The sequence below is a fragment of the Lycorma delicatula genome, chromosome 11, assembly GCF_047948215.1.
Source record: "Lycorma delicatula isolate Av1 chromosome 11, ASM4794821v1, whole genome shotgun sequence".
Taxonomy (NCBI): Eukaryota; Metazoa; Arthropoda; class Insecta; order Hemiptera; family Fulgoridae; genus Lycorma; species Lycorma delicatula.
The window spans coordinates 25,529,053-25,554,420 of NC_134465.1; the positions used below are offsets into that span (position 1 = coordinate 25,529,053).

General features: G+C 29.8%; 1 protein-coding gene across 1 annotated transcript in view; it reads left to right on the forward strand.

Moving 5' to 3' along the window:
- Positions 1–25,368, forward strand: part of LOC142332489 (protein O-mannosyl-transferase TMTC1-like) — a 755,673-nt gene that overhangs the window by 218,031 nt on the left and 512,274 nt on the right. Inside the window, exon 2 of the mRNA XM_075378938.1 lies at positions 24,642–24,819. Coding sequence (XP_075235053.1) covers positions 24,642–24,819 — 178 coding nt within the window. The remainder of the gene's footprint in view (positions 1–24,641; positions 24,820–25,368) is intronic.

Below are 25,368 nucleotides of genomic sequence, written 5' to 3' on the forward strand. Positions count from 1 at the left end.
ACATTACTTTTTTTTTAAAGTAATACTTTATACTTTATACTTAATACATTTATTTTTTATCCATGAAATGTCGATTAGCATTAAACATGCATTTAAAATTCGATAAACATTAAAAATATACATTTATACCAGAATCTAAGTAGTGAAATATAAAAACTAAAGAAAAAAGATAAATATTGTAATTTACTTGTTTGAATTACTACAGAATATTAAAAATTAGATTTATCGATTGTAATTGAGATTGAAGTGGATTTTTCTACGGAAAATTACAAAATATTAATTGTGTAAATTAAAAACTCTGTTGTAGTAAGCGCTTCAGAAGAGGTGATTTCCCTTTTAGTTAATAAAAAAAAAAATCCTACGTGGTCACCACATGACTTCCTTGTACGCCTATTAAATTACATATACACATTTTTAGAAGTACGTAAAATTTTATTTCATTAATAACTTTTGATTTTTTCATTGTTTTAATTGTTTTATTGTTATTATGGAATTATTATTTATTGTAAAAATTTATTTACAATAACAGGTTAATAAATCAATATATTTAAATTAAAAAAAAAGTTAAAAAAACAAAAGGAAATGAAGTTGGATTTGAACCAATGTGTCTTTTCCTTGGAAGATCCAAATATTTCATTAATTAAAGTTTTATTAGGCTATAACTCTGGAACCGATGAAAATATATACCACTTATATATATATATCATTGAAATTTTTTCAACGAGGGATTATTACTGCAGTTAAGAAAACGTTTTGGATTCCTTTGGTCCAGTGGATTGCAATTAAAAAGGGAAGGAGCACAATTAGATGTTACAACAGTCCTAAATCCAAAATTTCAACATCCTACGGCTAATCGTTTTTGAGTTATGCGGGATGCATATGTACATACGTATGAACGTACAGAGGTCACGTCGAAAAAAGTCAAAATAATTCAGGGATGGTCAAAACTGATATTTCTGTTGAAATCTGAAAACCGAAATTTTTCCGATCACAAGTATAATACTTCCTTCAAGTATACTACTTCCTTTACTTCGTGTAACAAAGTGAAAAAAGGCGTTGCATTGCTCTAATGACTTTGAAATTATTTTATATTGCTTTCGGAGTTTTACTTAGTTGTCATCAGTGTTCTTTGTGTTTTTCGTTATGTTATTATCAAATGTTCTACTGTGATACTGTGAAGTACTAAATATTGTTTCAATAAATACAATATACTTGTATAATTGTGTTTTTCTTCCTTTTTTCCACGTAGTTTTTGAGTTGTGACCTTATCGATTGGTTAATAGTGCTACTTGCCAAACAACCCCTTTCATACTGTTACCCATAATTTCTATAGTTCTCAAACCGTGCTCACTACAAAAAAAACTTTCAAATTGACCAAAAACAGACGCAAAAGAGATCAAAACTGATTTTTTTGTACACCAACCCTTTTTCTTCATAGCAGATTATTGAAAATATTGTATCATAACAAAATTAGCTCGCACCTTCTGGTACTCGCAAAAATTTTATTTTCGTTTGAAACATATTTTGAATTTTATTCATTATGAATGCAGCTTGCACCTGCTGGTGTTCATAAAAATTGATTTGGGCTACAAACTTGATGTTTTAGGACCACTGGTAAACCAGGTTGCACCTGTTGTCTTGCAAAGATCTAATTTTGGCTTCCAACGTGTCACTCTTCATTGTACAATATGAAAATATAAAAAAGTACCCAAAAACCTGACGTTATGAATCTAACTCCGGTTTTTTATGAAATTATTCGCTTGAAAATCAATAATGCTTTATTCGCTATAGGTTTACATCACCCCATTAAGTTACACCAAAATCTGTTAAGATTTTGGTGAATCTGTTAGAAAGCGGATGAAAAAAAATCTTATTTTGTACATACATACATACTTGTATATAAACTACAGGATCGTGTTCAGGATACGCCAAAAAATAAAGAAAATTTGGTCTCCATCCCTCTGAAACCACCTTAGGAATCTAACCGGATGCAGTAGAAATTTTTATACATTCTTGTAAATCCGTTAAAAAATTGTTGTTGACATTTTGTAACTTATAACATAGTTGTTGGTTATAACGTTGCTGGGAAACACCTTCCGTACTACCCAACAATACATTCATAGGTTTATAGTGTTCTAAATTTCTGATAGCCGATTAAATTAAGCAAATTCTCTCAATTTTTTTTACAAAAGATATGAAGATAAGAAATTCCCGTAATTTTTTCCCGAAAAAAATAAGATATTTATGAAAAAATATACAAACACAAAGTTTTTTACAAACCATTAAGAAATTTTCCTTTCTCTTCGTTCCCTTCCACTAACCCAATATTCTTAGTTGGTCGATGAATTATAAATCGATATATTGTTCTAGACTTCCGTTGTTCTTACTCCATTTTCTTTACTGAAATAAGCAAGTAAAAATGCTGAATACCTAAAGATCAGTATTAGAGAATAAAACAATGTAATTTTTAATAGGTTAACCTAAGTATAAATACTGTCCAAAAATTTGTGTGAAATAAAAATTAAAATAATATGACGCGTAAGATCAAAGAACTAGTATTAAATAAATTTAGCACTAAATTCTTGTTCGGACATATTCATGATTATCCGGACCGCCATTATTATTCCAATATTATTTTAACGATGTGAAACTCGGATGGTATGAAGGAAAGATACAGACAGAAGTAGTTTGTTGTCTGACATCTTACTTTTGATAATTTACTAATATAGAACTATACAAATAACTCAAAATACGGTAAATAATATCGTTTCGCCGGTATTAAATTGCTTAAAATAACATAATATTTTAAACGTACATTAAATTTAAAAAACAAACAAATTATACAAATTTTGCGTACATTATTATCTCCATCCTACCCGCAAAAATATATTTAAGCACCTGTATATTTAAACAGAAAATTCAACAACAGTTACAAAAAAACAAATCGTGTTATATCGATTTTTTTATGATACTCGGATATATAAAGTGGGATTAAGAGAGATCGAAACTTTAAAATTTGGCAAGATGATTTTGTTATAAGGGCTATTGACGGTATTAAATTTTGAAATCGAGATCTCAAAGGATAGAGGCGACAAAGAGGAGGTTAGGTCGTACATTTTTTTTTTCCGTAGGGGGAGGAAAAAGGTCAGCCAGCCGCCACCATGCCCCCTCTGTCGGCAAGTGCGGGGCTCTCACCCGCTATAAAACTCTCCCCCACTAGTCATTCAGGGGGCAGACCTAATCCACATGGTATGTATACAGCCCCTGCGCAATCATCCGGACGCTCTTGTCACCGAATTAGAACAGTCAGAGCGATGTCCCCAGGGGATCATCGGCGAACGACGACTCCGAGGAGCCCCAGGTCGTACATTGGCTGGTGTGATAAAGTTACTGAAAATTTTCTTAAACAGATTTTTCAATAAGGTTAGGTTTTTTTAAATATTTTTTCCCCAAAATGAATAACAGTTACATGAATAGATGTTATAGTCGGAATTTTTTACTTCATTCTCGTAATTACTTGTTTTTTTTATTTACTGTTGATATACATACTTATAAGAGCATAATAATGGTGCAGTAAATTTTTAGAATTAGGATCTCAAAACTATTAATATTTGGAACGTGTTATAATTGCATATTGAATAATTTTATACTTTTAGACCTAATAATAAGATTAAAAAAACGTGTTGCCTATGTTAGTATGAGTGTGGTTAACTAATTTAAATGAATAATTTTAAAGAAATTATATGAGTAAATAGAAGTGTAAGGATAATAAATTTGTTACTAATGGCGCAGCCTTTTACTTTCCCGTCGCGATAGCGCTATAGCAGAGGTATAGCTCAAGAAGTATTGTAATCAGTCCAATTTGGACAAACGGGGTATTATCGGATCTTGACGGTTTGGCACCAAAGGAACTTTTTTTTCTTTTTAGCCTCCGGAACTACCGTAAGGTATTACTTCAGAAGATGAGTGAGAATGATATATATGAATTGTAGTATTGTACAGTCTCAGGTAGACCATTCCTGAGATGTGTAGTTAATTGAATCCCAACCACTAAAGAACATTGGTATCCACGATCTAAACCCAGATCCGACACAGCGCACCTTCAGGAAGCACCACTTGGAGGTAAGAAGACACAAAGACTGAGCCCCGGCTCCTGGGGTGGAGCACAGGGACGACATAGTTGGACCTGGCCACCTCAGCCAGGAGCTAGAGGCAACCAACCGAACAGAGAACTAACCTATAACATACACTACTGGTGGATGGGAAGGTCAGCATCTCCTGCGACACAAGACTAAGACTAATCAGTGAACGAAGGGGTAAAGGACAGCCCTCTGTGGAGCCATCACTCGTCTGCACCTGAGCGGATGGGTGCTGATGATGAGACACGGGCACTCTTGCTCCCATGAGCTCAAAAGTCACCCCCGAGGTTGTTCTGTGCTTGATTGCTGATCCATCCTCGGCTGGGGAAATACGGTAAAATAGGAGTTTTAGTCGGTAGGGCATACATAGGCTCTGATAACAACATCCAGTCGAACCTATACGAGTCTGAGACTCCCTCACTTTGTGGGGGGAACGTAAATGGTATTTCTTCACGACAGTAAAAAAAAAAGAAAAGTGAGCGGTAGAATTAAATAAATGAATAATAACTAAATTTTAAAAATGTAATTGGGTCTGGCTGGGGCTCGAACTCGATCGTCCGGTTGACTCAGTACCTGATGCGTTAAGCCTCGCGGTCACACCAATCTGCCGACCGTACGAGCGAAATTTCTTCTATGTAAGTTACGAAATTATATTAATTTAGTTAGTGCCGATCGCCGCCGCTAGTACCGGTACACCTGCGCGAATTATTCATGCGGGTGAAGAATCATTGAATTATGTAAACGAAAAAATATTATATTTAAATACAATTATAAAGATTTTCACGGAACACGGCTTTAGCCATGTGAGCGGAAAGGTCCTACCCAACTGTGTTGTCAGAATTTTTTTTCTTTTCAAAATTAAATTCCACATTTATAACATGTAAAAGTGAACCGATAAAGAATATCTACTTTATCCAATACAGAACTAATATTTTTTTTAATTTTTTTTATATAATTTATTTCTGTTATACAATCATACATACTTTTACAATGAGTATTACAGTTGCATACACTGAATTTAAACATTATATTTCTTCTTAAACAATATTACAAACCCGACTATCAATATTTTTACAGTAAAAGAAACTCTTATTCATTGAGTAAATGAATGAGTAAAACATGTAAAATTTTGGCCGAATAATTTAGTCTGCAGTTCAATTACTAGCTGTTATAAAATATTTGTTTCAATGCTATTGTTTTACGAATCTTAATAAGACTGATAAACTGACAAGGAAAAAAGTCTGTCATGTCATAGAATTATAAGTACTTCAGAAAAGTTTTAATTTTTACTTTAATCACAAAATAAATATTTATCCCAGTTCAGAAATCTCAGTTAGATCTCTATATTTCCGTTGAAAAATACTCACGAGCTCTCTATTAAATAAATTCGTAATACTACAAAAATAATTAACAAATAAATAAACTTCTTATACTATATTAACAAATAATAAATGAAAAAATAAAATTTCATATAATTGATATTTTCATTAAAATGTCACTTTCAGTAAAATTTATGCGATTTTTACTTAAGTTTTCTGTGATTGATGGAACTCATTATCAGATATGAGATGAGAATTGTTAAAATGTAGTCTTGGAGGTGGTCTGAAGAGGCTGTCAAGCTGAAAGAAGAGAGGGAACAACTAAAAATACAAAATGAGTTGAGGGATACTGGTGTTTCGTTTTGGGGTGGTTGAAAATGTTGTGAGAAGGAGTTAAAAGATGATTGTGATGTTAAGCAGCAGCAGTTTCAGTAGGAGGAAGAGAATAAAGAGAGAAAGAAAATGAGTATAAAAGAGATAAAGAATAGGAAATTTTCTTCCCCTTCCACTTTTTCAACTTATATTACTATTATTAGTGATATTTCTGTTTTTTTCTTTCTTACACAACTTTAGCTAAAAATCTATTCCTCTATCTCACTTTTATCACAATTTCTATCTTTATTTATTTATTATTCTCCCTTCTTCTGTCTGGAGGGTTTTTCTTACAATTTTCACATCACACTTTTCCGGAAGCAATTAAGACGGTTTTTCTTTATCCATCTGCAACTGTCAGCCATCTCCTTTCTCCTTTTCTACCAACCAATATTTAATAGTAAGACTTCTTATTACGAGAAATTAATGTCTAACAATACATCATCCACTGAAGATGTCTTAAGAACTTAAGGAAATTAAATTTATCAATTGTACGCTATTTAAATCCCACTGCTTTTATTTTCTCTTTACCCTAACTGTATTATGGAATATAAAAAAAATCATTTTAATAATTAAAACGAAAATGTATTTTCTTCATTTCGTAAATGAAAATATTGATTATAATTTTATGAAAACTTTAATAATTTATTATAAAATTACAATAACAATTTACTATGAAATTAAAATACAGAATGATTCAAGAAAAATGTGATAAACGTTTTTGACATTTCCTTTAAACATCATAGGTTCGCAAACGCTTCAATAGCAATTTACGCTTGGGGAAAATCTCACCCTGATTTCTGCGCCATCGGTAAAATTAAGCCAGACTGTAATATTTGGGACTGAAAATAAGGCGTAAATTTCGTGGTTTGATATTAAAGCTGACCTGAAAAATTGAAAAAATTTAGATCTCTCTAGTTTTACAAGTTTTCTAAATATCTAGGATAAAAGACAAAAGTTATTTTATATAAGGCATAAAAATCTTTTTTTTTAAATGGATAATAAACAGATAAATTTAAACAAAACTTATAGGGAATTTGATTCAGAGTAAAATATTATGAATAAAGTCCACAGAAACTACAAAAAAGTAAGAATTTTGAAATTTGTACGTAATGAGTTTATACAATGAGTGGTACAGTTGCTTGTACTGAATGTACATTTTATATATTTATAAGACTTTATATAAGACTGAAGCAGTTCATGGATGATCACATTCCGGCTCGCCAATTTGGGTTTAGGGAGTAACAAACTGCTGGAGAACAGGAAAACGTAATTGTTAACGTTATAAATCATGCTCTAGACGAGAAACAGTACTGTTCAGCGGTTTTCCTCGATGGCAGTCAGACTTTTGACAAGGTTTAGCCTGTAGGGTTGCTCTATAAACTGAAAATTGTTTTATCGCGTGTTTTATACGTATTATTAAAATCTTAGCTAGAATACAGGTGCAGTCAATTAAAACATATGGTTTTGACGGATTTGTTCCTTATACAATCAAGGGTACCTCAAGAAAACGTTCCCAGACCCACCTTGTATGTTCTGTTTACGGGTGACTTGCCAATTACGTCATATACAACAGTTGCAACGTTTGCTGACGATATTGCAATTTTTACTGTACACAAAAATCTGACTACTGCGTTTCGTTTTATTCAAGATTATATCACTCTCCTCTAATCGTGGCTTACGTGTTGAAAAATAAAAATAAACGTAACAAAATCAAAGAACGTCACGTTCACCCTTCGTAAGGAAACGTCTTCCTGTTTCTATCTTTCGATTCCGAGTTCCCAGGTCTGTAAATATTTTGTTTTTTTTTTTCATCTTGACCGACGACTTACTTGAGCGAAACATATTACATCTAATCGGAAACAGTTGGCTCTCAAGTTTACAAGCCTTATAGAACAGATACTGGCTTATAGAACAGATCTCGGTTTTCAGCAGAAGTAAATTATTGATTTATAAATCTGTTTTGAAGCGTGTTTTGACTTACGGGCTTGAATTGTAGGGTACGACATGCAATTCCAGTATTGACATAATTGAAAGCTAACAGACAAAAACACTGCGGAAAATGTTTAACATACCCAGGTACATAAGTAATAGCCTCATGTGTAGAGATCTTAACTTGCAAACCGTTCGGCAGGAAATCTATCTTGTCAGCCTACGGTATCAAATTCGTTTGGATTGGCACTCGAATTATTTGGCAGTTAATTTATTAGACAACACGATCAGTGATTTTTCATGATTGTTGAGTAACAATATACTTGGTTTGCGTTGTCGTTTCAATTAGATGACTTCGTGGACTGGCTGTACGGATTGCTCTTCTATTTCATTATGAAGTTTTAGTCGCTGGGTGTGTGGCTACTTAATGTTAGTTCAAATAGATCTTATTTAGGTGATGTTCAATTATCTTGTTGAACAGATTGTAAAGCTGCTGTGTCATTGTAATAAAAAAGAAATTTTATCTCTTCTTAATCTTTATTACAAACCAGACCGGCAAAATTATTGCAATATTGAAATCATATTTTATTACGAATGTAAAATATTTTAGTTCAGAATATTTTTATTCTGTAATTGAAATGTTACTTTTTATTTAGGAATATTTCTGATAAAAAACTACTTGCTGCTCCAAAAAAAAAAACCACATTAAACTCAATATATTTTATTAATAACTATAATACCACACATTATAATCTGCTAAGATAATTTTAAAACAACAGCGTAAACGTGGCTTAAGAACCGTTAAGATATTAGGGTATACTTTCATTAAGAGATACTAAGGTACTGATGATTTCTATTAAGAAGTAGCACGGGTTGTATGTTAATTTTTTTATTAGCCTACGAAACCACCGTAAGGTATTACTTCAGAGGATGATATGTATGAATGTATATGAAGTGTAGTTTTGTACAGTCTCAGTCCTTGGTTGTGTGGTTAATAAAAAACCAACCACCAAAGAACACCGGTATCTGCAATCTAGTTTTCAAATCCGTATAAAAGTAAAAACCTTTACTAAGATCTAAACCTTAGAACTCTCGACTTCGAAATCAGAAGATTTGCAATGACGTGTTCACCACTAGATCAACCGGGTGGATTGACGAAAATTTAAAGATGTACTGACCGATCAGGGCGAGCGAAGCGAGAATTATTCTATTCAGTGGACCCCTACCGTGTTGATTATCCTGAAATTATCCTGTTTGTGAAAATAATACTGATTCATAACAATTAAAGCATGTTCAATCAATAAAAACTATCAGTATATTGCATTTCTTCTGAGCAACAGTGTGGTCAGCACAGACTCAAAATTTCGACTGATCTGAAGTATGCTGGGTTTCAGAATAATCGTAAAAAATATTCTGCACCGTTCTTAGCGTTACCCAAGAAACATCAAAAGGGCAACACCGTACATCTTTCTCTTTTCTAGTTGTTTTTTTTGCTTTTTATTTTATTTTATGTTTTTTTAACTGTGTGTGGTTGAGTTGCATCAGCGTTCATCGTCGCATTTGTAAAGCATTTTTCTCAATAACCAAAAGAGATAATGGATAAAGACTTAAACTTTTTGTAGAAAATTTAATTTCAAATACTCTAAGTGATCTTTGAATTCTATTTGATCAACGGTTTGGCCATACTAAAGTTGGTTATCGGCAAGGAATAAAATCCGTCACTTCTGTTAGCCATTAAAACGGCCACTACCTTAAAACAGTGAAACATTTTACAAACGTAATAGTCCTATTTTATTTCCAGGTATAGAAATTATACAAAATTTCAGCTGAATCGACTTTGCTAGATTTTGCATGAAAGAGTAACAGACTCACAGACACCATTATTTCAGATAATTTAAAATCATATATATGTATATATATATATATATATATATATATATATATATCTGATATATTTTAGGAACCAAAAACATATCGATTGTAGGCTACCTAAGGTGAGTCACATGTCACGATTTAAAACGACGTACACATTCCCATGAAATATAATACTTTTTAGGTAACTTATAAAGTTGGACACGTTACATAACTAGTCAATCTGAAGAGAGAAAAAATTTTCAATTAAGTTTTTCACCTAAGGGATGTATTGTTGCATATCAGTAAAAAAAGCCCATTATTCTAAGTTATTTGATATTCAGCCCGAATAGAGTTGATATTCAGCTTTTCAAGGGCCAATCCCACTTTCTTTCATCACAGCGACATATGAATTATGGTATAAATAATTAATGTCAGAGAAAGTAAAACTGATTAAAATAAATAGAATAACACCTTTTAAAACTAAAAAAAAAAAAGAAAATTTATTATACAAATGATTTAGGCCATGCATTAATTACTGTTCATACAAATCATAAAAATTAATTTCAATTAAATGTGTACGTAATATGAAAAAAAAAAATTAAATCATCCTTAAAAAATGGAATTTCTTATTTTTATATTAAAAAATATTTTTCTTGAAATTAGGATATACTTAATGAAATTTTTACCTTACTCAACTAATCTATACCTATATCTTATCTTGTATGTAGTGATCAAATATGATATTAAAAAGAACCAGTTTTATGTCGGTATGTACAACAAAGGCAAAAAAGTTAAAAGCTCATAAAAAAGCAATCAAACGTTTACGTGCAACAATGTTTCCAACTTTTATTTGCTGCAGGAATCTGAGAGGAAAGTAAATTAAAAAATATAGTATTTTATTTGAAAAAATTATTGAATAAAAAATTTACTACAGTAACCACCACAACTCGTATTTTAATATTATATGAATAAAATAGTTGTATTATGATTATTTTTTTTTCTTTCCCGACGTGTTTAACGCTACACAACTAATATTATAACAGAAAAAAGAATTGTGATGATCACATATTATTTTTAAGTCTTTTTAATTTAATTATTCAATTACATTTAATTTTTAAAATTTATATTAAAAAATATGAAGATATTAACGCAATTTTCAATTGACATATTTTTACCTAATTAAATTTTAGGCCTGTGAAAAAGGAGAAAATTTTTCAGAACATGGCCAAATAGATTTCCCTTCCATAAAAAAAAAAAAATATGAATAACCAGTACGGAATTTTTTATTAAAAAAGATTATTAATCAGGGAATTACTTTACATAATAATAATCCACAATAGTAGTTAAATTTTACGTAAGATATGATATATTTATTTTCTATATCATTAATTTAATAGAACTGTTTTAAACCACAATTCATCATCATTGAAATCGTCATCTTCATCGTCATTGAACAATCCACTATATTAGTAGTTAAACCGGGATACTATGCCGTACCCAAATTCTACGAAGATAATGATGTGAAAGAATTTGTTTCATCAATTTGGCAAGTAAAAAAATTAATCTCATGTTAGAAAATCTCTTTCGGCACGTGGGAAGGCGTAGGTAGATTTCACCTGGGCAAAATAGAAGTAGGCGAACTCGGATTGTACGAGCTCGTATCAAACATTACTTTCCGTGTTTTACGTAGTGTCTGATCAATTTAAATTGCTGAATTTGTCACGATTTCCTCATGATTTTTCCTAAACTGCTTAACAACACACCTATTTGAGGATTAGTGGGAGATTCTAGGATTGCGTCTTTTTATTGGTAAAAAAAAGAAATGTTTTCAGAAAGATTTTTTTAAAAACATAATGTAAAAACAGAAAGTACAAAAGGCCTACATTACCAACATTAAGTATTACAACTTATGTTAGATACCCTACCTTGTTTGAATATACCGAAAACGAAAATCTATTACCTTATCTTCTTATAAATTTAGGAACTTTAAACAAATTCAATTTTTTACTTAAGAAAGTTATACCCCCCCCCCACCATTTTAATCCCTATGATCCGATTTTGTCCATTAAAGAACTCGACCGAGATTTTGGATCGTTATACTTTTTGTATCAATTTGAAAGTGATTGGCGGAAAATTACGGCAGTTATCATGTCCACAAGAAAGTGACATTTTTATATATATATATATATATATATAAATTTTTATATATATAAACTTTTGAACTGACAGTGGTTTTCGGGTCTGATATCAAATTTTCCGGAAGTTGTATCATGATACCCATTATAGTATTTAGCTTTCTTATGAAATCTACCTAAAAGTTGTAGAAAATGAATACATTTCTTTAATTAAAAGAAAAGACAAAATTAATACATGTTATAATTTGCCGGCTATAGCGAAGCATGCTGCTACAGCAGTTTAGCTATAACGGATAAGTACATAGATCGGTAAAAAAAAAAAAAAAAAAAAATGGTCATTTTTAGAGTTTTAATTGAATTGTAAATAATCTACGAAGAAAATTTTCTATTACAATGCGCCCAAGCCAAAAAAATTTATTTTTGTCAGACGGACGTTTGTTCGTATGTATGTACGTACAAATCTGGCCTGTATTTAATCTTCTATTCAGGACTCCAGTATTACATTCAGGAGGAATGAACGTATTAAATTTTTTTTTTTTTATTTGAAAAAAGGGTGCGGTTCTTTTGGCCAACGTAGAATTACAAATCTTCATAGGAGCTTTTTATCAAAATATGTTTTATAAAATTTGAAGTTTTTTTTAACAAAATTACAAATTACAAGAAATTTTTATTTAATCTTCACCACGCCCCAAAAAATGAATATATAATTTCCTTTTTTATTTTAACAATATCATGCTTCAGAAAACCAGTTAAGGGAAGTTTCTTTGTATCTTTATTTTCTACATCAGTGTTGAATATTTTCCCGTTCCAACTCCAATCGTCTGTGTTAAAAAAAATTTTAAAAATAAATATTTAAAATGATAATATAAATATAAATTAAATAAATTATATTTTATATAAATATACATATTTTTAAAATGAAATAAAATGTTTGATTTGTTTTAAATTTAATTCCACATCGCAAGTTACCCATTGCATTTTAGAATGCTTTAGTATTTCTTGAAAAAAAAATATGCAAAACGTTTCATCCCTTCAAAGAAAATTACAACTTTTTTATTTAGAATTATGGTTGAATCTTTAACATTTTCATAAGGTTCTTTTTTAAATTTATTATCAACACTTGGGATTATTTTTTTTTTAATTAATTTTACTCGAATGTCCTTATGTATGAAAGCCCTCAAAGTGATAAAAGATGATTTTTGAAATTTCAATTTATTTTTTGCTCAGAATTATTTCATTAAACAATAGTCACTAAAATATTTTAACACCCTAGGTAGGAAGCTCCCAAAATAAAAATAAAAAATGATTTGTTTTTTTTAACTTTCACTTTAATTTATTTAAAATAAATTTTAATGAATATTTTACTCATTAAAAAATCCACCTGATGCATAAACTGCGTAATTTTCAATAATTTGAAGACATTTTTTGAATTATTGATTCTTTTTTTTATTAATTTTATGTAAAAAAAAAAAAAAAAAAAATTTTTATAGCATTAAATATTGTTTGCAATTTTATTTTAAATAAACCAATTTTATTTTACAACTTAATTTTGTTATATCATTTCAACTATAAATTTTATTGAATAAGAGACAGAACACCGGAAATATTTTGTCATCCACGCCGGTTTTTATTAATGAAATTAAACTTGGTATTTTAAGAGTTAAAAAAGTGGAGAAAATTTTTATTTTTATTGTGAAGTGAGTTGCAATAAAAAATCTGATAAGAGAAAAATGAAAGCTTCTCATTCATTGAGAATGACGTAACAAGATTTATATTCAATTTTTTTTTTTTGTAGATATTATTTGATGCGCTTACTTCAGCCGATATAAAAATAAATAAATAAAAGAATAATTCATTTTTCTACTTATTATCTCAGATATTTTGTAAAGATCATACAAACGTCTTCATGAAATATGATTGAAAATAAAAATGAACAGATTTAATTTAATCTAATTTTTTTTTTTAATTTGTATTTTACGATCAGCTTTCTTGTATGTCAGCTATTGTACCTTGTAGTTACATCCATATCATCAGCGCTATATCGAAAGTTAGCTTCTCTCAATCCAACTACGATACGACTCTCATTTCATTTTATTGTTGTAAAGGAACCGGGATACTTTTTTCTCACAATTATTGTACTAATTTTTTACAGGCGAGTGATTCGACGTGGAATCGTGGGTGTATTTCACACCAGTATAAAAAGGCGATACTTCCAAGCTGACATAAAATTCCACCAAGTCAGGAACCTTCGTTGTCTTTGAAGGCCAATAAGTCGGTTGAAGCCAGGAGATAATGTATAATCGCATCCTTTTGATAGACACGTTTAGGGCCTTTCCGCATGTAGTTGTAAGCCGTGAATTCCAGAATACATTCTTCGGATTCCAATTACCTCACGCAATACTAAAGAGAGCTAAAGTATTCACAACATGTTACTGGTTAACGCGTGACGAAGGGGACAGTAGACTGCTGACAGTTTAGTAGGTTCTAACCAATACAAGATCTCAATCGAGGTTGCCTGATTGTAGGCGGTTCTGAATGGAGGAAGTTGACTGTGCCGTAGCTAATTTCTTACCACAATCGCAGAACCCCCATGTGCCCTGCCATCTGGATGGTTGGGTGTGTACAATGAACATCCTCTTCTTCCTCTTTTACCGGCCCTACAGTCTATTGTGAACCTTGGCCTCCCGTACGATACGCCTCCATGCATTACTTAAATCCAACACTGTCTGATCCAAGGACTTGTTTATCTCTCTGTACATTCTCCATCTTCCATCTTTTAGGTTCTCCTCGTCTTCTTGTTCCGAATATTTTCCTTCTGAAAACGGCGTTAGGCATATTATCATTCTACAATTTTGCCAGATGTCCCAGCCATCTTATCCTGCACGCCTTGATGTCTCACACTAAATCCTTTTCACCGATATAGCGGGTTATCTCCTCGTTCTTTTCTTATACGTCACCCGTCCTTAGTTCTTGCAGAACCAACAACTCTTCTTTCAAAAATCAGTTTTTGCAATGTTCATTTCCAGAAGTTATTCCAACAGTCCTAACAATCCGATGCTTTTCGTTGGATTTCGTAACGAAATTTTTTCACAGGGTAGGGTTGTTAACCCCACACCCAACCCCGAACCTGGAGGATCAGAGGATTTTCTTATAAGTGTTCCCTTCTCAAAGAAAGATTGCTTTCTCTCCAGCTTACAGAAATCTAGCTTACCTGAATTTTATTCGGGTTATCTCCCAAGCCTCGTCCTCCCCGTCCGCCGTTGGGAATAACTTCCTCTTCCATCTTCAGCGCTGTTGTGCATCTTCACTGGTTTTTATCCATCCTGGGTTTTTTATTTCCACAGTGCCCTCCAACCGTAGTATGCGAACGTACTCCATCACCAGGGGCGGCATCCGATAGCTGATCAAGTGACAGCCACGGGAATGAACAGATTCTAATGTTCAAATAGTTTCTGCTAGTAAAATGAGTTTCTGATAAAGGATGTCGTTTAACAGTTTGCGGAACATCAGAGTGTCTCCAGTCGCTTCTTTCGGTTCATTATACCACTGATATTCCATATTGCTGTTTCCAGGTAATTTCTCATCAAAAAATTTTATAAATTTCTTTTGTTAGCAAACCAAGAAGTTTCAAATCTGTTGAACCAAGATTTCAATGTTACACCCTAGCTTCTCAAATTTATTTAATGAAGTTGAACTCTTGCATTTTAAAGTGAATGAGCACATTTAAATAAAAAAATAATTAATTAATAAAAATTGTAATTAATTGTTTTACTAAATAATGTAATCAAAATCTCTGTTATGATAATAATATTTTTAAATATATAATTGTTAATTACATAATTACAAAAAACTAGAAAACTTTGAAAATAAAAAATTGTTTTCTTTTATTTAAAAAAAAGGAAAAACTTTTGTTAGATATTTATAAAAAATAAAATATAAAACAAAAGAAAAAGTTCTCGCATTTTAGAAAAAAAAACTTATTTCAAGACACTATTTTCAGAGATGATTGTGTCGTAAACAAAGTGTCAGTCTTTTTAAAATTAATTAGATTATTTTTTACTTGTTTTGCATTGATATAAGCGTTTTAGTTTTAATTAAGAAAACTTTCTTTCTTTTTTAATTTTTTTTTTCTCTTATTACTGCACTTTTGTTTGCTATTCTTTTCAACAAAATAATAAAATAAAAAAAGAAATCATAAAAATTCTATTCTTTTAAAGAAAAAAATCAGAAAAAATTTGTTGAATATTTCTTATTCTATAAAAATTAAAAAAAAAAATCGGATGTTATTTTTATTTTTCGTTTATTAAATATTTTATTTTTGTATTTCTTTATTACGTAATTATTTCGTTTTACTAATGTAAATTATGGCATATACACACATAAAGTTTTCTAAATTTTGTATTTCTTTTAAAATTATTTTAATGAGCGTTTTTTTATTTAAAAAGAATAGTTATTAGGTACAGAAATAATAGTACAATTTTCTGTATAATTATTATCTGTTTTGCTTAAATAGAAAACCAATTTTTAAAGTTTTTATTTAATTTTTATTGGCTCTATTTACACTATTTTTCTCAGAATTATATTCTCTACAAATTTTGTTAATCTTCCACATTTATAAGTAATTAAAGAAAATTATTGTACTACAAACCTAAAAAAAACTTGTTTTTCAACACCGAATTGGTGTTTTACGTCGGATATCTTAAAAAAGTTGTAGTTTCAGTTCTAAAAGCTGTTTTTCCTATTTTCCAACTTAAATTATCTAGTTCACTTTTTTATGCGCACCTCAGAATAAACTATATCATAGTTATATATGGTATTCCACGAAGAAACGGAGAAACTTTCAGAATATATTCTACTGGTGAGAATAATGAAAAAATACCATATAAATATAAGCCTGGAAATGCTTTGTTTTCGATTTACGCCTAGCGAAAGATTTGTCCCAAATTTCAGCTCTTGTAATCAAAAGAAGACCTACTGTAATTTTCAGGAGCAAAAATAAGGAGGAAATTTTATGCTTTCTTATGTAATTTGAGCTGGAAATTAGGATAAAATAGGTCCCAGAACAGTAACTTCAGAAGTTTTTATAAGTTTTCAGTACAATAACTTTCTTAAATGAGTAATAAATGCGAAAGATTTAGTAACAAAACTAGTAGAAAATTTAATTCTTAGAAAAGTTTATAAATACGAAGAATAAAAGTAATAAAAACCTTTCAAAAAACGGTTGTTTATTGTAGAAAAAACAACGAAAAATAGAAAGAAAAAAAATTGTAATTGTAAATAATACGAAATGGTATTATTTTTTCTGTACCTAATAAGCATTTTTCTTTTAAAAAAAAATTACTCCAATTATGAAAAATAATATTAAAAGAAATACTAAATGTATAAAACAATATTATTCATGTAAGAAAAACTCTTAATGAGGGCTTATTACTGCAGTTAAAAAAAGTGTTTACTGCATTCAAGTTTTTTGGATGCTTTTTGTTAATGCTTTTATTTACAGTCGCATCAAGAATTATAGTCATCAGCGATTACAGTAGCGCTATCATGTATTATAATACAACAGCAAAAATCATAAAGAACAAAAATAAACAATAAAGAAACAGGAAAAATAAATAATAAACATAGAAAAGTGACAACAATAAATAAAAAATAAAATATATAAATCAGACAAAAATCACTAAATCGTATTTTTCATTCCAAGAAGAACCACAACAGATGTTTTATACCTTCGTTCTGGTTTAATAGAAATTTCATATCCGAACCCAGGTTTAAGTTTTGTCGGATGCGTTTGGTACAGTCGATTGCAATCAAGAGGGGAGGTGCAAAAACTAGAAGTTACACCAGTTCTAAATCCAAAATTTCCACATTCTATGGCTAATAATTTTTCACTTATATGAGATAGATACGTATGTACATACAGACGTCACGCTGAAAGTAATCAAAGTGGACTCAGGATGCTCAAAATTGATATTTCCGCTGAAATTTGGTAATCAAAATTGTTCGCGATCACAATACATCCTTTACTTCATGCAAGAAAGTAAAAAAAAAATCAATTTTTTTTTTATAGATGAAGATATGAAGCAATTAGAAGCAAATAAAACATGTGGTAAAATTTAAAATAAAAATTGATTGTAATGCTTAGAGAAAAATAAGAAAATTAATAAAAAAACTGATGTGGACAACACACGACTTCCTTGAACGCCTATTAATTAAATTTATACATATTTTTAAAATGAAAAACTCAAAATTTTATTTCATTAAAAACTTCTGATTTTTTTTTTGTTTTTATTGAATAATTATTTACCGTAATTTTTTTTACGATGATAGGATAACAATTATTAATAAATAAATATATTTAAAATAAAAAAAAGGTAAAAAAAGGATATTAAGTCTGATTCGAATCGATGTGCCTTCCCCCTTGTATGATCCAAATATTTCATAAATTAACATTTTATTTGGCCGGAACTCTGAAACAAATGAAAATGAGTACCGCTTATGATATATCGTAGAAAAGCTCTCAATGAAAGTCTTTATTACTCCAGTTAATAAAAAGTCCAAAATGGAATTTTGTTTTTATTTTGGCTTTTTGGACACTTTTGGTTCAGTCGAATGCAATCGGGGAGGTGTAAAACTAGATGTTACAGCAGATGTTACATCCTAAATCCAAAATTTCTACATCCTACGGCTAATCGTGTTTGACTCATACGAGATATATAAGTACATACATACATACGTACAGACGTCACGCCGGTACTAGTCAAAATGGCTTAAGGATAGTCAAAAAGGATATTTCTGTTGATATTTGGTAACCGACATTTTTCGCGATCACAATACTTCCTTTACTTCGTACAAGGAAGTAAAAATAGATACTAGTAACGAAAAACAATGAAAGAATCGAAGAATTAAAAGAAATTATGTTTCTAAAAATTTATAATAAATTATTTATGAAAACCTACAAATGGATATCTATTTTTTAAACAGAATTATATAAACGAAGTTCAAATTAGCTTCGTCCACTGAAAAGTTCGTCGAGTCTTGAGTTTGAAATTAAACTTTCATTTAGAGAATAGAAATGTAGTGCGTGTGCCCTTTTAGCACAATATATAGGAATAGACGAACATTTACTTTATTCACGCAACCAATGCTCACGCACAGCAGTACTATTCAACGTACGAGGTTGCATTATGCCATTAGCTCGTAAAGGAGAACCGCATTAATGTTGCAGTGCCACGGTCTGTTGTACATTTTCTTTTTTTACTAAATACCAAAGTTTTATTAAACCGTTATTTATTTATTTATTTTTTTTTTTTTTTTGTTTTCTATAAAGCTGTAAATAGATTTCAGATTTCATCATACGAGTAATGGATAATGTTATTAAAATTAATTTTTTTCAAGTAAATCCTTAAAAAACGATTCAACATTACATGACTACATGGCATTCTTTCCAATTTTACTGTAAAGAATTCTCTTAAACATAAAAGTTATCTTTTGTACGGATCTGACTGATTAATCTGTACTTGAATATTTCCACATTAACACAATTAAATATTTCCACATTAACACAATAATGAAAAGGGTTTTCTTCAAGAAAACTTTAATAATTTTTGAATCGTTCTTAAACATTTACAAGGTGAACGTATATTTAAGCTGATCAAAACAAAATCATTCGTCAATATTTTTAATTGTAATGTCTGAGCTTTTAGAAAAATACCACGATTTTCCAAAGAAATACGATTGAAGAAGAAATAGCCTTCTGTCTAGAGATTTAATTTACTTTCTCACTTCAAATATTTACAATGTGCTTCCGTTATTCCATCGATAATTTCATTCTCTATAACCAAAAACATTTATCCCTAGTTATACTTAATTACATTCTTTGAATTATGAAAAAGATAATTAAGAATTATATATAATTCAGCGATAAAAGAAAACGAATAATTGTATTAATCTAAGAGGACTGTATTTATAAACAATTAATAAATGTATGAAATAAATGAGGGTCGTTTAAAAAAATAAATAAATAAAAGGAATGATTACCATTCGGTTAATATCGGCAGCTTTTTTTATATCTCTTCTTTTTCAGTTTGCTTCCGGAACTACCGTAAGATATTAGTTCAGAGGATGAATGAGGATATGTATGAATTAAATTTAAGTTTAGTCTTGTACAGTGAAACCCAACCACTGTAGAACACCGGCATCCGCGATCTATTATTCAAATCCATATAAAAGTGACTGCCTTACTAGGATTTGAAATCAGCTGATTTGTGATGACGAGTTAACGACTAGACCAGCCCGGTGGGTTTTTATTTATATCTACCTTAAAGGATGTTTTTTTGGGAAGGTAAAATCTTTAGGAAAACGTAAGTGTAATAAATATATAAAATTAATATTTAAATAAATATCAAATTAATAAAAATCACTTATAATTTTAATTAATTCTAAAAGCGTTTTCGAATATTTTAGTGTATCGTCAACTAAATATCAAAACTATGTCAAGTATGTATATGAAATTTTTATTATACTAAAAACTATTCAAGATGTAATTTCTTTAATTATATGTTTTCAGTAATTTAATTTTAATGTTAACATACAGATATATGACAGTTCTAAAATTTGAATTCTAACATTAGTAAGCTATTTCACCAAAATTATAAAATTTACACAATTATTTTAAAATAACAGCTAATTTAAAAAAAAAGAAATGTAACCTATAAAGTTATTTCGTTGTTTTGGTTGGCGAACAAGTTAAGACCAGTATTGAGGATGTGCTACACATACGTGCCTGAACTGTTTTTACTTTCTTGTACGAAGTAAAAGAAGTACTGTGATTTTGAAAAATTTCGGTTTGCAGATATGACGGAAATATCCGCTTCGACTATACTTAAATCCATTTTGACTAGCTTCGGCGTGACATCTGTGCGTACGTATCTATCTCGCATAACTCAAAGACGAGTAAATGTAGAATGTTTATATTTTGTATTTAGGACTGTGGCAGCATCTAGCTGTACATCTCCCATTTTTATTCCAATCGACTGAACCAAAAGTGACCAAAAAAAAACAAAATCCAAAAGATTTGGTTTTTGGACTTTTTCTTATCTGTAGTAATAAGCCTTCATGAAGAACTTTTCGACGAAATATTATAAATGGTACTTATTTTCATTGGTTCCATAGTTATAGCCAAATAAAATTTTAAATTAATGAAAAATTTGGATCTTAGATGAAGACACATCGGTTCGAATCAGATTTCATCTCCTTTTTTTAATTTAAATATATTGATTTCTTAATAGTTATTATCCTTCCATTATAAAAAAAATAAATTAGGATAAATCATTATTCAATAATAACATAAAAATCAAAAGTTTTTATGAAATAAAATTTTATGTTCTTTTCATTTAAAAAAAAAAAATGTGTAAATATATTTTAATAGGCGTACAAGGTAGACATGTGTTGACCACATCAGATTTTTTTCTGTCACTATTACATCGATATAATTGAAGATAAGAAAACTTTTATATAGTGTACGTAAATCCTTTTAGATATCTTGAAAAATTGCTACTTTTTATGAAATATTTTTTTTTTTTCCTTATATATTTATTTTTACACGACTGCCCAAAATGGAGTGTAATGTATTTAGGTTATATGTACGAGGTGTGATGAAAAAATACGGTGAATGAATTTTTATAGCGGCAACTGCCGACGCTACATCCATATGCTGCAATTTGTCCAATAGCGTGATCAACTGAGACAGGCAGGGGCAAGTTGTAACACGTTCGAGCTTGCCAGTCAGCTAGCCAGAGCCGCTAGAGTGAGGTTGTGTTTATCGTGTCTGTCGCGCAACATGGATTTTGAACAACACATTAACATTAAGTTTTGTTTTAAGTTGCAAAAGGTGCCAAAGAAGCTCACGAAATGTTAGAATCGGTGTACGGCGATAATGTGGTAACTTTGAAGACTGTGTACAAGTGGTATGACCGATTTAAAAACGGAAATGAGTCTGTTGAAGACGAGCAGCGTGCGGGATGTCCAGTACCTCAAAAACAGTTGAAAATGTGCAAAAAGTGGAAACAATGGTTCGTTCAAACAGGCGAATGACTATACGAGAGCTATTGGAAGACCTTAACATCTCGAACGGATCCGTTCAAAGCATTTTAACTTTTAACGACGTACGAAGAAAGCGACTAGAAAAATGGATCAATGTCTTCCTTCTTCACCACGACAACGCGCCGTGTCACACCTCGCTTCTCATTCGCGAGTTTTTGGCCGAAAAAAGTGTTTTTGTCTGTCTACATCCGCCATACTCACCGGATTTAACACCATGCGACTTTTGGCTCTTCCCAAAAATTAAAACTGGCTTAAAGGAAAACGTTTTGACATCATTGCTGACATTGAGAGGGCCACGACCGAGCAGCTGAAAGCCCTTCCGAAAGACGTCTTCCAGAAATGCCTATAGCCATGGAGTAAATGTTGGGATAAGTGCATTGCTAGCCAAGAACAGTACTTTGAAGGAGATTAAATCGAATTCTATGTAACCTTATTACTTTTTTTAATAAAAAATTATTCACCGTATTTTTTGATCACACCTCGTATGTATGTTCCAAGGTAGCAACTTATCGACTGAACCGATTTAAATGTATGACCCCGCACTGGAATCCTTACGTTACCGGGAGTCATAGGCTATAAATATATATATATATGTGTATGTATGTGTGTGTGTGTGTGTGTGTGTGTGTGTGTGTGTGTGTGTGCTGGTGATTCAAAAAGAAAGAGTAATAATCTGAAAAGTGATTCTCGAGTCTGAAATAAGGAAAAACGTTCATACAAACTATGTCTGAAAACGCTTTGTATCGAGTTACGACTAGCGAAAGATTTCCCATGAATCAGTTCTCCCAGTAAAATTTCAGTATATTAAGGGTAAACTTAATGGGTTTTACCCATTATTGATCTGATAAATCCAATAAAATATATATCAGAACTGTATATTTGGTAGTTTTCCTGATATCTAATGTAAAACAGAAAAATTAAGTGACAAAAAACATTTTTTTTTAGGTTTGAAGTACAACAACTTTGTTAAATGGATAACAAATATGTAAATTTTATTATCAAAACGTGTAGAAATATTATTTTAAGAAAATTTAGTTAATAACGTTTATGAAAAAAAATCAGTTTTTATTAATAACAAACTTAACAAAAACATTTTATGAATTTGTAAAAATTAAAAACAGCTATTTTTTATTTTTAGTACAATGAAATTCACCTTTGAAAAATTAAAATATTTTTAATTTTCTTTTAAAAAATACTCACCGTGCTTTATAGTCACATAGTTTATTACACGACTGCCCAAAAATAATTGTAATATATTTAGAGTGTTTCTGTATGTATGTTTATTCCACGTTAACAGCTCAGTGACTGAACCGATTTAGACGTAGGACATCGCGTTGGAATCCTAACGTTACTGGGTGTGTCATAGACTGTATATATATATATATATATTTAAATAAATTAAAACAAAATTATACTATATACAAATTTTATATACAGAATTGTCACCCGTACGGTCTTCAATTATCTTGCATGAACGAGACATTTTTTTTTGGCATCATGTTTTTTTAAATTTTTAATATTTATTTCTTACGTTGTATTATTTAATGCACAGGGAGAGGTAAAAAAAGAATAATTAATTAGTGATATATCCACCTTACTAGAAAATAAGTATTAAGGCCTCGAGACCTTTGGATTTTTCAAACCATCAACAGGAGTTAAAATATTATAATTAAGTCAAAAGTTAAAATAGGTATACTACAGTCATGATTGTTTGCATGTTAACAGTATACTGAAGAGGATATGAGATACTCTAGTGGAGTGAAATGCAATTAAAAGGGAAATCATGTTATCAGAAACGTTATTTTATTTGCTATGATTATTATTTCTTTATGTTTGTATTTGGTACTTGTTTAAATAATTTATAGTCTTTAAAAACTTTCTGTTCATCAATTCGATTTTTTTCATAACTTTGTATGTGAAAATTCTGTAAATTATGTGTATTAAAATTATTGTATGAAATAACTAAAATTTTGAAAAATGTATTTGGATTGTAAGTATGACCATATCTAAAATACGTTTAGCAAAATTAAAGTTTTCGGGTTTATTATTTTTGATATAATCAATGTGTTCTTTTGTACATATAGCGAATTTATGATTGGTCATACCATCATATATCATACCGCAATCCTCACAACCCAGACTATATACACCCTGTTTTTTAAGGTTAGAATCATTACTCTTTATTATCTTATTATAATTATTATTATTAATATATTTAATTAATTCATTATTTGTAGAGTAAGCAGGAGTTGTATTAACTTTTTTGTACAATTTTTCATTGTATTTTTCATTGTATAGTTTTATCTAATAATAATTCTATATGGTTTATATTATTAATTTTATTATTTAATTTATTGTATAATTTATTTATAGAATTAATATTATAACCGTTTGTAAGGACAATATGTTTAATTATTTCTGTTTCATTTTTTAAAGAATTTTTATCACGATTTAAATAATGTATGGCTGTTAAGTATATAAAAGTTCATAAAAAACAGATATATTTTGTGTTCATGGAACGAATCGAGAAATTCACAAAAAAAAAACGTTGAGTGATATAAAAAAAAAATTGGATATAAAATTTTTTTACGTGCGTTTTGAATCTCACACACGTAAATTTTTAGACTTCATTATGTTAATAAAACATTTAGTTAGTACATCAAATAGGGGACCGGAAAGTATACCGAATATGAAATTTTAGTAAATTATTATTTTGGTTACTGTTTTATTAAAAATTTTATACTCATTAATAAGTGTTATTAATTAATTTTTTTTTTTTAATATTACAGAGCGAGTCACTGGATAGCGGGTTTGACTCCTTTGTGGTTTCATGTTGGTAATGTTGCTCTTCATACATTATGTTGCATATTATTTGCAAGAGCAACGCTGGCCGTTGCTGGTTTGCAAACCCCTTTTGCGGCTGTAAGTGGTTTGCTGTTTGCTGCTCATCCAATTCACACTGAAGCGGTAAGTGAATTGTAATGTTTGTATAGGAATTGTGTTTTATAATTAATTAAGCGATTAAGATTATTATATTAATTATATCGGGTTATATTATGAATTAATAATAAAATTATGAAAATTTCAGTTCTAATATAATTTTGGTAGGTTTATATAATTAAATTATGATGAAATTAAGGCCTAACAATTAAAAATTTTGTATTAACTACAAAGTTAAATTTTAACTTTTCTTTCTCTAAAACTTTACTGTCCGTATGGTGAAAACGGAATTATTTTATATGCTCGAGACCTCTTTATAGGTAGAAGTCACGTAATTATTTAGCCTAATAATATATATAAACTGATGTGTAACAAATTATTACGATATGTAAACAGATTTTAAGTAAATACGTTAAATAATTTTAATAAATATTAACAAACAACTAAAGGGCTCGTCCTTGATGATAATTTCTACTGAATATATTAATTAAAATATCTTTTTAAAAATAATAGACAGAATATAGTTTGAAATAAAATTATTAAAAGAAAAACACATTATAAAAAATACATCATATA